The sequence below is a fragment of the Papaver somniferum genome, unplaced genomic scaffold, assembly GCF_003573695.1.
Source record: "Papaver somniferum cultivar HN1 unplaced genomic scaffold, ASM357369v1 unplaced-scaffold_21, whole genome shotgun sequence".
Taxonomy (NCBI): Eukaryota; Viridiplantae; Streptophyta; class Magnoliopsida; order Ranunculales; family Papaveraceae; genus Papaver; species Papaver somniferum.
This window is the reverse complement of record NW_020631041.1, coordinates 13500549-13519383: the sequence shown is the minus strand read 5'-3', so window position 1 is coordinate 13519383 and position 18835 is coordinate 13500549. Positions and strand designations below refer to the sequence as shown.

At 37.5% G+C, this 18835-nt stretch overlaps 1 protein-coding gene across 1 annotated transcript; it reads left to right on the top strand.

Annotated features, from left to right (window-relative positions):
• Positions 1–16928: 16928 nt before the first annotated feature.
• LOC113339310 (chitin-binding lectin 1-like) lies at positions 16929–18091 on the top strand. The gene is made up of 2 exons (XM_026584604.1): positions 16929–17058; positions 17360–18091. Exons 1-2 carry the CDS (start codon positions 16986–16988, stop codon positions 17827–17829), a joined length of 543 nt encoding a protein of 180 aa, XP_026440389.1. The 5' UTR covers positions 16929–16985; the 3' UTR covers positions 17830–18091.
• Positions 18092–18835: the final 744 nt, after the last annotated feature.

Sequence of the window (18835 nt, the reverse complement as noted above, 5' to 3'; positions counted from 1 at the left end):
AATATTCCCTGAAACCTTAAACACACCCCTCTTCTTCAACTTCGATACTGAACTGAACCTGTCTCGGAAAATTTTGTAGTAACCCTACGACGACCTTTATTTAAGGTTGCGAAAGGGGGTTGTAGAAAATAGTGTTTATCGGAAGTGTAAGGATGGTTGATGCCAACTTGTGAAGTGTAAGGATGGTTGATGCCAAATCTTTTTCTTAAAGAGTTGTCGTTTGTTTTCTTGTGGCGACCCTTTGGTTCTAGGGGTGGTAGTGATGGCCATTCTACAACTCTTCCTTTGAAAAAAGTTTTAAAACATGAGATGTTTTACAACTTTTAGAAAAACGTTGTAGGAATCCAATTCTAGATGTATATTTTCCATGTAGTGCGAGATTTGGGTATTGGGTATTGAATGTAAGGGACAACATCTGTATCACGTAAACAACAAAAGTGAATCAAACATAAATAAATAAATAAATAAATAAGTAAATATACGAAAATAAATAAATTACTTGTTACATGGTTTTATAATTCTTTTTGCTCTTTTTTTTCACTAACCTAGTTTCCTTTATACCATAGAATAGATATATTTTAGATAATAACTCTCCAAATATCTAAATTTAGAAAAATCAGATGTTTAATTTGCTACTTTTCGTCAACTTTGATACTGAACCTGGCTCCGAGCTCGAAAATTTTTCACGAGTGGACTACTATAAGTGGGATACTTGTAAGAAGGATGAATCCACCCATCAACGGGTAACATTTCATCGAAATATTCCCTGAAACCTTAGACACACCCATTTCCGTCAACTTCGATATTGAACCTGGCTCCGAGATCGAAACATTGCCGCGAATGGACTACTATAAGTCGGAGACTTAGAAAGAACGATGAATCCACCCATATACAGGTAAGATTACATCGAATATTCCCTGAAACCTTAAACACACCCCTTTTCGTCCACTTCGTTACTGAACCTGGCTCCGAACTTGAAACCTGGCCATGACTGGACTACTATAAGTCGAAAAATTTGTAAGAACGATGAATCCACTTATCAACAGGTAAGATTCCATAGGAATATTCCCCCCGAAACCTTAAACACACCCCTTTTTGTCAACTTCGAAACTAAACCTGGCTCCGACCTCGAAACTTGGCCGTGAGTGGACTACTATAAATCGGAAACTTCGTGAGAACGATGAATCCACCCATTTAAAGGTAAGATTCCATCAGAATATTCCCTACAACCTTAAACAAACCACTTTTCGTCAACTTCAATACTTAACCTGGCTCCGAGACCGGGATTGGACTACTATAAGTCAGAAACTTCGTAAGAATGATGAATCCACCCATTTACAGGTAAGATTCGAAATATTCCCCGCAAACTTAAACAAACCCCTTTTCGTCAACTTCGATATTGAACCTGGCTCCGAGGTCGAAACATTTCCACGAGTGGACTATTATAAGTCGGAAACTTTGTAAGAACGATGAATCCACCCATCAACAGGTAAGATTCCATAGGAATATTCCCTAAAACCTTAAACACACCCCTTTTCGTCAACTTCGATACTGAACCTGGCTTAGAGCTCGAAACCTGGCTGCGAGTCGACTACTATAAGTCGGAAACTTCCTAAGAACGATGAATCCAGTCATCTACAAATAAGATTTCTTCGGAATATTCTCTAAAACCTTAAACACACCCCGAAACCTTAAACACACCCCTTTTCGTCAACTTCGATATTGAACCTGGCTCCGAGGTCGAAACATTTCCCCGAGTGGACTATTATAAGTCGGAAACTTTGTAAGAACGATGAATCCACCCATCAACAGGTAAGGTTCCATAGGAATATTCCCTAAAACCTTAAACACACCCCTTTTCGTCAACTTCGATACTGAACCTGGCTTAGAGATCGAAACCTGGCTGTGAGTCGACTACTATAAGTCGGAAACTTCCTAAGAACGATGAATCCAGTCATCTACAGGTAAGATTTCATCGGAATATTCTCTAAAACCTTAAACACACCCCTTTGCGTCAACTTCGATACTGAACCTGGCTCCGAGATCGAAACTTTTCCATGAGTGGACTACTATAAGTGGGAAACTTTGTAAGAACGATGAATCCACCCATCAACAGGTAAGATTCCATCGGAATATTCCTCGAAACCTTAAACACACCCATTTCCGTCAACTTCGATATTGAACCTGGTTCCGATATCGAAACATTGTCGCGAGTGGACTAATATAAGTCGGAAACTTAGTAAGAACGATTAATCCACCCATTTACAGGTAAGATTACATCGAATATTCTCCGAAACCTTAAACACCCCCCTTTTCGTCCCACTTCGTTACTGAACCTGGCTCCGAGATCGAAACCTGGCCGCCAGTGAACTACTATAAGTCGGAAAATTTGTAAGAACGATGAATCCACCCTCAACAGATAAGATTCCATCGGAATATTCCCCCGAAACCTTAAACACACCCCTTTTCGTCAACTCGAAACTGAACCTGGCTCCGAGCTCGAAACCTGGCCGCGAATGGACTACTATAAGTCGGAAACTTTGTAAGAACGATGAATCCACCCATCAACAGGTAAGATTTCATCGAAATATTCCTCTCGAAACCTTAAACACACCCCTTTTCGTCCACTTCGTTACTGAACCTGGCTCCGAGCTCGAAACCTGGCCGCTAGTGAACTACTATAAGTCGGAAACTTTGTAAGAACGATGAATCCATCCATCAACAGGTAAGATTCCATCGGAATATTCCCCCCGAAACTTAAACACACACCCCCTTTTCGTCAATTTCGAAACTGAACCTGGCTCCGAACTCGAAACCTGGCCACGAGTTGACTACTATAACTCGGTAACTTTCGTAAGAACGATGAATCCACCCATATATAGGTAAGATTCAATCGTAATATTCCCTGAAACCTTAAACACACCCCTCTTCTTCAACTTCGATACTGAACCTGTCTCGGAAAATTTTGTAGTAACCCTACGACGACCTTTATTTAAGGTTGCGAAAGGGGGTTGTAGAAAATAGTGTTTATCCGAAGTGTAAGGATGGTTGATGCCAACTTGTGAAGTGTAAGGATGGTTGATGCCAAATCTTTTTCTTAAAGAGTTGTCGTTTGTTTTCTTGTGGCGACCCTTTGGTTCTAGGGGTGGGTAGTGATGGCCATTCTACAACTCTTCCTTTGAAAAAAGTTTTAAAACATGAGATGTTTTACAACTTTTAGAAAAACGTTGTAGGAATCCAATTCTAGATGTATATTTTCCATGTAGTGCGAGATTTGGGTATTGGGTATTGAATGTAAGGGACAACATCTGTATCACGTAAACAACAAAAGTGAATCAAACATAAATAAATAATAAATAAATAAAGTAAATATACGAAAATAAATAAATTACTTGTTACATGGTTTTATAATTCTTTTTGCTCTTTTTTTTCACTAACCTAGTTTCCTTTATACCATAGAATAGATATATTTTAGATAATAACTCTCCAAATATCTAAATTTGAAAAATCAGATGTTTAATTTGCTACTTTTCGTCAACTTTGATACTGAACCTGGCTCCGAGCTCGAAATTTTTCACGAGTGGACTACTATAAGTGGGATACTTTGTAAGAAGGATGAATCCACCCATCAACGGTAACATTTCATCGAAATATTCCCTGAAACCTTAGACACACCCAATTTCCGTCAACTTCGATATTGAACCTGGCTCCGAGATCGAAACATTGCCGCGAATGGACTACTATAAGTCGGAGACTTAGAAAGAACGATGAATCCACCCATATACAGGTAAGATTACATCGAATATTCCCTGAAACCTTAAACACACCCTTTTCGTCCACTTCGTTACTGAACCTGGCTCCGAACTTGAAACCTGGCCATGACTGGACTACTATAAGTCGAAAAATTTGTAAGAACGATGAATCCACTTATCAACAGGTAAGATTCCATAGGAATATTCCCCCCGAAACCTTAAACACACCCCTTTTGTCAACTTCGAAACTAAACCTGGCTCCGACCTCGAAACTTGGCCGTGAGTGGACTACTATAAATCGGAAACTTCGTGAGAACGATGAATCCACCCATTTAAAGGTAAGATTCCATCAGAATATTCCCTACAACCTTAAACAAACCACTTTTCGTCAACTTCAATACTTAACCTGGCTCCGAGACCGGGATTGGACTACTATAAGTCAGAAACTTCGTAAGAATGATGAATCCACCCATTTACAGGTAAGATTCGAAATATTCCCCGCAAACTTAAACAAACCCCTTTTCGTCAACTTCGATATTGAACCTGGCTCCGAGGTCGAAACATTTCCACGAGTGGACTATTATAAGTCGGAAACTTTGTAAGAACGATGAATCCACCCATCAACAGGTAAGATTCCATAGGAATATTCCCTAAAACCTTAAACACACCCCTTTTCGTCAACTTCGATACTGAACCTGGCTTAGAGCTCGAAACCTGGCTGCGAGTCGACTACTATAAGTCGGAAACTTCCTAAGAACGATGAATCCAGTCATCTACAGGTAATTTTTCATCGGAATATTCTCTAAAACCTTAAACACACCCCTTTTCGTCAACTTCGATACTGAATCTGGCTCCGAGATCGAAACTTTTCCATGAGTGGACTACTATAAGTGGGAAACTTTGTAAGAACGATGAATCCACCCATCAACAGGTAAGATTCCATCGGAATATTCCCCGAAACCTTAAACACACCCATTTCCGTCAACTTCGATATTGAACCTGGCTCTGAGATCGAAACATTGCCGCGAATGGACTACTATAAGTCGGAGACTTAGAAAGAACGATGAATCCACCCATATACAGGTAAGATTACATCGAATATTCCCTGAAACCTTAAACACACCCCTTTTCGTCCACTTCGTTACTGAACCTGGCTCCGAGATCGAAACCTGGCTGCCAGTGAACTACTATAAGTCGGAAACTTTGTAAGAACGATGAATCCATTCATCTACAGGTAAGATTTCATCGGAATATTCTCTAAAACCTTAAACACACCCCGAAACCTTAAACACACCCCTTTTCGTCAACTTCGAAACTAAACCTGGCTCCGAGCTCGAAACCTGGCCGCGAATGGACTATTATAAGTCGGAAACTTTGTAAGAACGATGAATCCACCCATCAACAGGTAAGATTCCATAGGAATATTCCCTAAAACCTTAAACACACCCCTTTTCGTCAACTTCGATACTGAACCTGGCTTAGAGCTCGAAACCTGGATTTGAGTGGACTACTATAAGTCGGAAACTTCGTAAGAACGATGACTCCAGTCATCTACAGGTAAGATTTCATCGGAATATTCTCTAAAACCTTAAACACACCCCTTTTCGTCAACTTCGATACTGAACCTGGCTCCGAGATCGAAACTTTTCCATGAGTGGACTACTATAAGTGGGAAACTTTGTAAGAACGATGAATCCACCCATCAACAGGTAAGATTCCATCGGAATATTCCCCGAAACCTTAAACACACCCATTTCCGTCAACTTCGATATTGAACCTGGTTCCGATATCGAAACATTGCCGCGAGTGGACTACTATAAGTCGGAAACTTAGTAAGAACGATTAATCCACCCATTTACAGGTAAGATTACATCGAATATTCTCTGAAACCTTAAACACACCCCTTTTCGTCCACTTCGTTACTGAACCTGGCTCCGATATCGAAACCTGGCCGCCAGTGAACTACTATAAGTCAGAAACTTTGTAAGAACGATGAATCCACCCATCAACAGATAAGATTTCATCGGAATATTCCCCCGAAACCTTAAACACACCCCTTTTCGTCAACTTCGAAACTGAACCTGGCTCCGAGCTCGAAACCTGGCCGCGAATGGACTACTATAAGTCGGAAACTTTGTAAGAACGATGAATCCACCCATCAACAGGTAAGATTTCATCGGAATATTCCTCTCGAAACCTTAAACACACCCCTTTTCGTCCACTTCGTTACTGAACCTGGATCCGAGCTCGAAACCTGGCCGCTAGTGAACTACTATAAGTCGGAAACTTTGTAAGAACGATGAATCCATCCATCAACAGGTAAGATTCCATCGGAATATTCCCCCCGAAACTTAAACACACCCCTTTTCGTCAATTTCGAAACTGAACCTGGCTCCGAACTCGAAAGCTGGCCGCGAGTTGACTACTATAACTCGGTAACTTTCGTAAGAACGATGAATCCACCCATATATAGGTAAGATTCAATCGTAATATTCCCTGAAACCTTAAACACACCCCTCTTCTTCAACTTCGATACTGAACCTGTCTCGGAAAATTTTGTAGTAACCCTACGACGACCTTTATTTAAGGTTGCGAAACGGGGTTGTAGAAAATAGTGTTTATCGGAAGTGTAAGGATGGTTGATGCCAACTTGTGAAGTGTAAGGATAGTTGATGCCAACTCTTTTTCTTAAATAGTTGTCGTTTGTTTTCTTGTGGCAACCCTTTGGTTCTAGGAGTGGGTAGTGATGCCATTCTACAACTCTTCCTTTGAAAAAAGTTGTAAAACATGAGATGTTTTACAACTTTTAGAAAAACGTTGTAGGACTCTAGTTCTAGATGTATATTTTCCATGTAGTGCGAGATTTGGGTATTGGGTATTGAATGTAAGGGACAACATCTGTATCACGTAAACAACAAAAGTGAATCAAACATAAATAAATAAATAAATAAAGTAAATATACGAAAATAAATAAATTATTTGTTACATGCTTTTATAATTCTTTTTGCTCTTTTTTTTTCACTAACCTAGTTTCCTTTATACCATAGAATAGATATATTTTAGATAATAACTCTCCAAATATCTAAATTTAGAAAAATCAGATGTTTAATTTGCAAGATACAAATATTCTAATAAGAATTTATATGTACATGCATGCTTTTTGATTAATATAGAAGAAAAGATATAATTTATATCAAAATACTTACATTTCTGTAAATACTCCATAGAATTCTATTATCTTAAATTATAGTCCTTGTGAAATTTTTATTATTACATTGAAATCCCCATATTCACTTATTTATAACTGTGTTATGGCCTTGTCACTTTTCAAAAGCACAAAACTTGCCAACATGAAAACAAGTAGGATTAACCATCTCTTTGCAACACTAATTTGTGTCTCTGCTTTCACTGGTAAGTTTCGTAAGCTCATTAATTATTGGTTAATTTGTTGCTCATCTTTCTTTGGGAAAATTTTTTATTTGATGAATTACAACTGCATGAAAAGAGGGATCCAAGATTTTTTTATCATTCCTTTTCTCTAACCAAGATTAATCATCTAATGTACATACATTTGCAGAGATGGCGTTGGCGTGGGAGATCTAGTGCAAGGTCAGAGTGTTGGGGATCCAGTAGAGATTTCGTTGCAGGTGTATTTACTTGGTATGAGCTGTGTTGTTGTGGAGATGTTCTCCCACCACCGTGTTGTGGATGTTGCCTCGTGGACATTAATATTCAGATATCTGTAAAATCAGGTGGCAACGTCAAATCGTCGCTTCCGGGTCTTAGCTTGTAACGCATTCCTTGATATGAAGGACGCTATAAGTAACATTTAGTTGATACCTTGGTCAATTTCTTGCTATATTATTTTCCTTTCCAAGAAACTGCAATCGACTTGCAATCGATACTATTTGCAGTCATCTGATCTTGATTCTACTTAATTAATGAAATGGGTTTTGCATAAATAAGAAAAAAGAACTGGTTTTGAATGTTGCATTTTAATTTTCAACTGTGTTTGTTTAGGTAGATTGGTTCTTAGTACAAGGAAAATTAACCATAAGCCTAATCCCTGGTTCTTCATTTCATTGTATTGACTGTATAAATTTGTTTTTTCTTCATCTTTGTCAAAACCTAAATCTCAGTTACTTTATCCACAAAACCATTCCACCTCATTTGATAATTTCACAAGACCTAACATCACATATGCACAAACCCTGTTCCACCAGAATTCAAAACCTAACAAACCAAAGCATCATCCCAAGGAAAAACTTTCACTATTTACCTGTGACCGGTATGCAGCACCATCATCTGTCAAAACAAAGATTTACAAATATGGAAAATTCATACACATGGACCATAACTCAACAAACTTAGGAGAATGGGATAAGGCTTTTGTGATCTCTTGTTCTGACAAGGTTAACTCATGGTCGAAAACTGGTAAACTGCTTTGTTTTGAACTCAATATTCCGGAACCATTTGAGCAATTCCCGATCAATTCAACACAGGCTATCTTCTATGTTGATGAAAACTTCTCCAGGGCAAATCTTGAGTTCCAGTTCATTGTAAACAACATTAGCTATTCTATGTTCCGATGGCATCACAAGATCTGGGGTAGTGTGTCAGAACATCATTATGTTTTTAACATTGAAATTGTGGGAATTCCATTTCATTATTGGTATTTGAAACTCATTCATGCTATTGGTGAAATCTGTGGTGAGTTACTTTTGATCGACAAACATACCCTTAAGCTTTCCAACCTTCAAGCCATGCGAATGAAGATCAGAAATATGAATGGTATTAATGCAATCCCACGAGTAATCAAGATCTTTTGTGGTAATCAAATGTTTACTGCACATATTGCAATAACTGGAAAGTCTTCTCACGCTGACTGTAGTTTCATAATCACACCGTTGAGAGGTCAAGATCCCTGCATATCAGTTACACATGATTTGCGGGATATCATTAATGCCAAAAAAAGGAAGACTCACCAGAATGCCAATATAATAGCGGATGCATGCAGGTAATATTCTCAGTCAAGGGATTCTGGTGCTAATATCACGGAAGTTAAAGATGTTAGTAATTCTATGGTGGTTAAAAAACTCAGAAAAAAAAGAAAAAAAAATATCGAGAAAATCCACACGAAAGTCTGTAGTCCAGGTCTGGCAAAAAGTCCAATATGCGGAGCTGTCATCCAATGTATCTGAAGTGGCAACTGATGTGGATGATGATATGGACATTTATGTGGTGAGTCATACGGCATCCTTCAAACTCACAGTCCCAGAAATAATTGCAGTAGAAGATTATCCGACTGATTTCAAAATCCATGCAGTTCGTGCAACAGATAATTCGATCCATGCATATCAAACAGATAATATGATACCTGAAGTAGTAGAATCTGTTGAACCTGTATCCTTCAACCTCAAAACAATCATCCATGACCTTCTTCAATACCCTAAACCTACATCCATTCACCTATAATACCCTAAACCAACATCTGTCAACTTTCAAAACCCTAAACCTATAGCTTTCACATATCAAAACCCTAAACAAACATCTCTTCATCTACCAACTTCATTCAAACACCTAAAAGAAGTTACGAAAGTTCACAGAAACAACAACAACTTACTGCAGCCACAGATTGCATCACCACAGCATACAAGGACTCAGATTTCGATTCCAATTTGGATAATGAAAGAAGTTAAACGTCTCTTTGCACTTGGTGTTACATTGGGTATTGGATTTCCAACAATGGAAAATCACACAAGGAAATACCTCATCTCTAAGGTATCAAATTCAGGTCCTGTCCTCAAACCAATTCCAACTTTACCAATAAAGAAACAAATACATAAGTATTATGCTGTTCAAAACTTTATCAGTATAGAGGATGTTGATATTGTACTTGTGCATGAAGAACGACAAAGCTCTTTACCCTTATTGGGTTTGGAAGATTCTTTTCTATCTTTGGAAGACGACAACAAATAAACAACAGAAGAAATTCCACCGAGCTTTGAGCCAGTAGTAGCAAACTTGGTAGATGATAATGTTTCATCTGGTAATTCTTTAGCAGCAAACCTCTCGGATGATACGAGTTCCAATGATCACTTAGTTCCGGTTATACCAAGGAAGTTGAGGAATGAGCTAAGAAGAATGGGGATGTCCATTGAGGTGATTTCTTCACCAACATCCAGAACAAAGAGGTCAGTAAATTCAAGGGGCAAAGTTTGTTTTAAATGAATCTTAAAATTCTTACTTGGAATATAAAGGGATTGAACTCCAATAGAAGAAGAACGGTGGTTCATAAATTCCTACAGATGATTAGAGCTCCTATCATTATTCTTCAAGAGACAAAGATGATGCAATGTTCCTCTTGGGATATTAAGCAAATATGTGGTTATAAGAATGTAGGTTGGACTCTACAACAATCAGTAGGAAATTCCGGTGGCATGTTAATTCTCTGGGATAGAGATTTTTTGGAAGTAAGTGATTCACTTTCCGGTGACTACACGCTATCAATTTTATGTAAAAATAAGAATGATAACTTCCAGTGGGTGCTCACAAACGTTTATGGACCAAAAAATTCAGTGGAGAGGACTGAATTTTGGCTAGAACTCGATAACGTTTGTAGATATTGGATTAATATTCCATGGTTTATTGGGGGTGACTTCAACACAATTGTGAAGTGTGGTGAAAAAAATAATTGTAAGAGGATTACAAGAAGTATGAGAAAGTTCAACAAATTTATAGTTGAGCACGATCTCATTGACTTTCCTCTGAAGGGTGCAAGATACACTTGGTCGAATGGACAATCAAATCCGGTTATGTGAAGGTTAGACATGTTTCTCATTTCCCCATCTTTTGAACAACATTACCCTTTCGTTACCCAGTTAGCTAAATCCAGACCTACATCCGATCACATTTCACTCTTTCTAGACATTTCTGACCCTTCCTGGGGACCTAGTCCTTTTAGGTTTGAAGCTATGTGGTTCATGGAGAATGGTTTCTTATAATTACTGGAAGATTGGTGGCTTTCTTTTTGTTTTTCAGGTACACCTAGTACAGTGCTTTGGTTGAAGTTAAAGGAACTTAAGAAAAGGCTAAAAGTCTGGAACAAAGAAGTTTTTGGACACACAACCACAAAGCTCAATATCATTCTCTCGGATATTCAAACTCTATATTTGCTAGGAGAAGATAATGTTCTCACAGAAGAAGAGCGGAATGTGCATCTACAAAATAAAGCTGAATTCGAAAGGATTTCTAAAATGGAGGAGACGTCATGGAAAATTAAATCAAAAACCAAATGGCTACAAGAGGGAGACCGAAAAACTTCATTCTTCATCAGCAATGCCTCTGCGAGACGTAGATATAATAGAATAAGGCAATTATACATCGGCAATGAACTTGTGTCTGATAGGAAGAGGTTACAAGAACATATTGTGGGTTTTTACAAGACACTTTTGACTGAAGAAGAAATTATTAGGCCTGATTTAGAAGGGATTGATTTTGATTCCATCACTGCTACAAAAGTTATTATCTTAGATTCTGATTTTAATAAAGATGAGGTCGTACGTGCCATCAGGGACTTAGGAAATGACAAAGCTCCGGGTCCATACGGATTTCCAATTATTTTATTTCAGAAGTATTGGCATTTCATCAAAAGAGATTTTATGGCTACGGTGAATGAATTTTGTACCACAGGTAATATTAATTCTAAGCATAATTCTACTTTTATTACTCTTATACCGAAAAAGGATCACATCGAAACAATCAAGGATTGTAGACCTAAATGTCTCCTTACTAATGTTTACAAGATCATTGCTAAGGTGTTATCCACGAGACTCAAACTTGTCATGGATAAACTCATATCCCCGGTGCAATGCGCGTATATCGAAGGCAGACAAATTATCGATGGTACCCTAATAGCCAACGAGTTGGTAGATTCTAGACTAAGGTCTGGAAATGCTGGAATTTTATGCAAAATTGATCTGGAGAAGGCGTTTGATAGAATAAATTGGAATTATCTTGAATCTGTGCTTATTCAAATGGGGTTTACCTCAAAATGGCGCAACTGGTTGAGGTTCTGTTATGCTACTTCATCATTTTCAGTTTTAATTAATGGATCTTCTTTTGGTTACTTCACAAGTACAAGGGGAGTTCGACAGGGATGCCCTGTTTCTCCTCTTTTGTTCAACATTGCGATGGAGGTTTTTTCTAGATGTATAGATAGAGTTGCGAATCAGGGTCTTTTCAGCGGTTTATCAGTCACACCTACAAGTAAACCATAGTGAATCACCTTCATTATGGAGATGATACGATTTTCTTTGTTGAAAATAACAAGGAGCAATTACATAATATGTTTTCAGCTTTACAGTGTTTTGAGTACATTGCAGGTTTAAAGGTAAACACTGCCAAGACAAGGCTTATTTATGTTGGAGAAGTCTCAAACTTAGCCTTGTGGACTGAGGAATTCGGTTGTGCAATAGACTGTTTACATTTCCAGTATTTGGGAATGCCGTTAGGTGCTAAGTCCAGTTCGAAGAGAATTTGGGATCCAATTATAGAGAAATTCGACGCCAGATTATCCATCTGGAGACGTATTTCTTTATCAAAGGGAGGTAAGCTCGTTCTTATCAAATGCATCTTGTCATCTCTTCCAACATATTATTTTTTGTTGTTCAAAGCACCAATTTCTGTTATTAAAATCCTCGAAAAGAAGATGCGCAATTTCTTATGGGAATATAAAGATGGAGTAAAGACTTCTCATTTGGTTAACTGGAATTTAGTCTGCGCTACTAAAGAAAAAGGCGGCCTAGGTGTGTGTAACCTTAGATTAATGAATTTATCTTTGCTTGCAAAATGGTGTTGGAGGTTCGGTGTCGAAAAGAGCAAGCTATGGTACAAGATAATAGAGGATAAATATGACTCAGAGTTTTCTTATTGGAATCCCGGTAAAATTGCTACAACATATGGTATCTCTTGTTGGCGAGCCATTGCGGAAACTGCTAATCTTGTGAGTGCCAATTCTACCTTATATTTACATTCAGGTAGTTTATTTTTTTTTTTTGAATGACATTTGGTGTGGAGATTTATCATCAGCAAAAGCACATCCTAATCTTTATAAGCTTACCCGGGATAAACATATAAAGTTGTTGCAATGATATCTTTAGAAGGCGGTTGGAAGTTTGATTTTAGGCGTGTTCTTTCAAATACAGAGGTGGTGGAATTTGCTACACTACTTACCATTATAGGGGACAATCCACCTACTCAAGATGATCTGACGGATACTTGCAGATGGAAACTTAACCACATGGGAGTTTTTACTGTGAAATCACTATATGCTAAATTAGTGGCAGAGGTGGAGTTAATCACTTTCCTTATTCGTTCATTTGGAAGACGGCAATACCACCAAAGATTAATATCTTAATGTGGTGTTTGATTCACGGTAAACTGAATACAATTGATATCTTGCAACACAAAGGTATGGATCTCCATAATTCTTGTATTCTGTTTGGAATTAGTGTAGAATCTCAGGATCATTTATTTTTACATTTTAAGATTGCTTATGATATTTGGTCGAGCATTCTGCTTAATACAGGTTGGAGTTGGGTTTTACGGGGTTCCATGAGAATTTTGGCAGAAAGTTGGCACCATAATCATTTTTCCCCTACAGGGAATTATATTTGGGATCTAATACCAGCAACGGTTGTTAATACAATTAGGAATGAAAGGAATTGCAGACGTTTTGAGGAACACTATATTTACAAAACAGATGATGATCTGGTTTTGTCTGTCAAATCCTCTATTTTAGTTTGGGCAGCAACAACAGGTACACAAGATTTTGTGTCTTCACAGATTCAAAGTTGGAACTCTTATCTTTTTGTAATTTGCTTAGTTGTCCTTTTCTGTTCTACTTCTGGTAGATTTACATGTACATTCTTCTTCTCTAAATAAAATTTCTCTTTCTATCAAAAAAAAAAAAAAAGTACACAATAGAAGCAAATAACTTGACGTTTTTATTTACCTCTATCACATGGACTTGGTTATGGCTTCAGCGAACGATCGAACTTGAAGGTTCCATAACACTGACAGTTATTGATGCTGGGTTAACTTTCACTCATGCTGCAGTACAGGTTAAGGTTCTGCAGTGGTGCAGGAAAAGTTTTTGTTACAACAGAAACTGTTATTTGCATGCGTGGGTTTCACACAGTTTACTTTATATGGACCGAAATACTCGTACATATCCTATCCCGGCATGTTCATGTTCTATGCATGAATTCCACAATAGTATTAAGTTTATATGACCAAAATGCTCATACAAAACCTATCCCGGCCCGTTCATGTTGTTAGAGCAAAGGTTAAGAACACCACTAACGTTCTGTCTGTTTTATCAATAGCAATACATTGATCCAGATATCCGTTTCATCAATAGCAATACCTTCTGTCTGCTTTTACTCAAACGGCTGAGCTCAACCCATGTTTTACCCCACAACTCGGTCCCGTAAGAGTTTTCCATGTGAACTCTTACGGGATTGTCCAGTTTACCCCATTATAGGGGATAGATCAGATCAGATCATCAAGGATTGATTTGGTTCTGTAACCTGCAAAAATTAATGTGTTCACATGTTCCTCCTAGCTGCAACCTATTAGCCACTGCATTACACGTACGTACCAACCATTTAAAAATCATCATTTCAATAATAATATACGAAACCTGCAAATTGAGCACTTCTATAATACAGTACATCATCATCATAAATGTACTTAATATTCTGTGCAGAAGTTGCACATTACTACTACCTTGATATACTGGCACTTAGTTTGAGCATTTGGAATTTTTAACTGCATGGTGATAATTATTTCTTGGGAATGATATCAGATACGATCCCTTCGAGTACAATTAATGACTGAAGATGAGCGTGGGATTGTCCCGTTGACCCCTTTATTGTGGATCAGATCATCAGAATTGATTCGGTTTTGAAACCTGCAAGTTTTCCAACTTTTGTCGGCACTTTTGTCTGACTATACGCCATATCATCAAACGTACTGCATGTTTCAGTCATCACTCAAATGAAAAAATGTATCCCACAAAACGAGCATGTGCTTGAGATAAGGGGCTTTGGAACTTGGAAGAAAAAATATTATTACTCTCTTTAAAGGAAACAAGACGATAACCAGTACGTGCCCTACCTCCAATTTCTAATTTGGCCGTTTGATCAGGCGTGCGACATGGTTCGGGCACATTTGATCTGGGCCGTTGCATTTATAACGCTTATAATAGTTTTTGATTGTAGGAAATATCAATAGATCCTACAAATAATATATTAAGATGAGTTTGGTCCAGTTGACACAGTCAACTGTCTGTTTGGTCATTTTTGGAAATATAAATTATAGTTTGGTCTTAGAAATTACTGTTTGGTCCTAGGATGTACGCTACCCACGCGGGATGACGTCATGGATGATGTAATTTTCTTATGGGAGTAACAGAAATAGCCTTTTAGATCCATATACTTAGTATTTATTAGCAAAAAAAGAAATTATTTTAAGATTTCGTTTCTCTCTCCTAGATATTCAGATCTAGTTTTTCTTATTTTTTATTTTTTTCTCTGAAGATGAAGATGATGATGACGACGGTGTTGAAGATGAAAGATGATGATGATGATGAAACTATGAAGATTTGTATGTTATTTTTCTTTTGTATTGATGTTGTTGCTGTTGAAGATAGTGGAGACGATGAAAACGAATTTGTGATGAACTTTTTATGAATGTTTTTGTCTCTACTGCTGATGATGAAGAAGATGAAGATGATGATGAAGAAGACGACGATGATTTTCGTTTTTCGTCATTTTTTGCTGTTGCTGCTGTTGAAGATGATGAAAAAGTTGAAGATCTGTTGCTGTTGTTGTCAAAGAAGATGAAGATTGAAACGAAGATGATGAAGACGATTTTTGATGTTGCTGCTGTTGTTGAAGACGACGAAGATGATGATGCTGCAGTTCATTCCATAAATGAACTCTTTTTTTTAGGTTTTTATATGGAGTTCATTTCTGGAATGAACTCTGTTTTTTAAGCTTTTTATATGGAGTTCATTTCTGAAATGAACTCTGTTTTTTTAGGTTTTTATATGAGGTTCATTTCTGGAATGAACTCTGTTCTTTTAGGTTTTTATATGGAGTTCATTTCTGGAATGAACTCTGGTTTATATAGGATATTTCTGAAAAAATAAGTAGAAATTAACAGGAGTTCATTTTGAAGAATGAACTGCTATAAATAGAAATTAACACGGAAGGGTATTTTTGTCCATTTAATATTTTTAAATAATTATGGACCAAACGATAAAAGTGTTTTCCCAAAGGACCAAACTGACTTGGGACCACCTAAAAAAGGGCCAAACGATATTTTTCCCTTTCTGATTATGTGGCAAAAAAGTGATGCACCATGTCGTAGGAAAGAAAATATTCGTCCTCAGTTATGAAGTTAATATGATTTTAATTAAATAAAACCGAGTCATTCAAAAATAAAAAATTTATGAAGATACTCATAGTTTGTCGATAGATAAACCATGATGATCCTCTATTTTGAAAGCTCTTATTTGTTCTTTTCGAATTTTTATTACCGGCTAATACCATAAACCTTTGAAACATGCTTTCCCATAAATTAAAAGTGTTTAAGTTGAAATCTCCATCGGTTGAAAGTGATTTCAGGGATCGAATAAGTGGAACATCCTCAAGTGAAGCAAGCCATGTCGATGAAGTGATCACTGACAATTTCGATGTAGAGATGGCATAAGTTGAATTGCATGAGATTGAGTATCTATAAGGAGTGAATTTATGACCGTCGAATGATGCACTGCTGAGCGATAGTCATAGCATTGAGCGATGATCTTTATATTGCTGGCTCTTCACTGACCATCCAAAGTATCTATCGTTTGGTAGAGTTTATACTGCACTTGGCTAAGTGGTAAATACAACTAACCTTATGTTTGTCAATTTTCCATGCCCATAATGAATGCATATTGGCAAACTATTCGATAAGCCTAGTGCATAGGAGCCGACTTAATAACTACTAGTATATATTAAGAATCCTGCAGAATATAGAGAAGTTAACATTAAATTATTATGGGTCTACTATCTAAAGAGCCAAGCAACGTAAGCTTACATATTTCAGGTTCTATAAATAGAGAAATGTCTGGTAACATCAAATCCATAACAAAAATCTCAGTCATCTTTAAACACCATCACAATGTCTTCCAAGAGTTTTCCAATAAGTTTTGGTTTGTTTGTTTTTGGGATTCTTGCTTTAAATGCGTACTCAGGTAATTACCAACAATATATTTTCACCTAGATCTAAACCAGTCGTAAATGGCTACCAGTTTTTTTTTTGAGAGAGAAGCTACCAGTTAAAACTCAAGAGCAGTGTTGGTCTAAAACTGTATTGGGTTATTTTCGAGTACATTAGCCCTTGTACTGATAGAATTGCTTTTATACCATCTGCCTTCTTCTAATCACTAACGCTGTAACAGATCTTCTTTTTTTTCTTCTTGTTATGTAGCGGTTGTTCAACATATACTCTAGTCTGATATTTAATCTATTTTTTTGTTTTTCTTGTTGGTGTAGAGATGGCATCGGCGCAAGCAACTTGTCAACCTGGGCAACAAGGGTGGACTTACCCCCTAACCCTAACTTGTTCTGGATGTGATCTTAAATGTAATGCAATATGTCTCTTTAAACCATATACCAAGTTCTGCAATGGCAATCCAGGCTGGTTTACCCAAGGATGTCTGTGTTGTTGTGGAGCAGCAAGCCCAGTCCCTGTTCCACCATCACCTCCACCTCCATCACCACCACCACCACCTCCTCCAAGAGATCCACGAGACTTATGCCTTCCCACTGAGATTTCTCACTCGAGCGCAACCGCCTCTTGCTCCACATGTCCAGCCTGTAATTGTGGTCCTGGTGTAACTCCAACACTTTCCGGGGTGTGCGTTAATAATTACTGCAACTGTTGTTGCCCGAGTGCCCTTACATCGTCAACCACTCCTGGTTCGTCATTCTTCGAAAGAGCAGCAAGAATAATGTTTCAGTAGAAGTAGCAATCAGGAGGTCATTAGCTAGCTGCAGACAATGTGACGTCACAGAGTGTGATCTTTATGCGTTTAGTAACATTAATAAGCAGCATCTTCTCTTTTTCTTTTGTTGTTTGAGCATGTAGTGATGAATCCGTATATTCCATCCTCCATTGACGTATTTGTGTTGGTATTATAAGATGCTGGTGTTTTTGGTTTGTGAAGTTCAACTCAATGTAACCAGGCTAGTAGTTTTAATGTGATAATGTTTCTTTCTAGATCCCCTCACGCTTTTATTATCACACTATCTCACACGTTGAACGTCATTTTTGCGAATTAAAACCAAAACATAACGGATTTAAAGCTAATATTTTGTGGATATATTACTATTACATAGCTCTACTTTGCTACCGAAAATGAGCGTATTCCGAGACGTATAACACCATCATCTACTACTTTGAAAATGAGCCGTTGAAAATCTGCGGATTTCTGGCCATCGAAATTAAGACCTATAGATAGTGAGGTTTTACATTTCAGACTGAGCTCATTTTTGATAGGCATGTTGATCTTAGTAAGTGGAACATATCCTCACAATATTAGCTTCAAATCCATTATGGTTTGGTTTTTATTCATAAAAGTAACGTCCAATGTGTGAGATAGTATGATAATAATAGCGTGAAGAGATCCATTTTCTATTGATTATTTTAAAAATTTTAATCTTATAATATTTAACGTCTAATTTACTAAGTTTTATTAATTTCACCTCAGTAAAAGTGTTTGCATATATACTTTACTAGGTAACCCTGGCATAGAAGGAGCTCAACCTTTTTGTGGCATGGGTTAAGTCTTAGGTTAAGCTAAGAAGTTTAGTTTCTTCCACTTTTAGGAAGCATTTAGGGTAGCCCGGGAATGTTTATGTTAAGCTTAAGTGGCGAGGTTAAATGGTTAGGCCAAGACATGGTTTCTTCCACTATTAGGAAGCATTTTGGATATGTAGTTTGGCCAAGACATAATTTCTGCGTCCAAA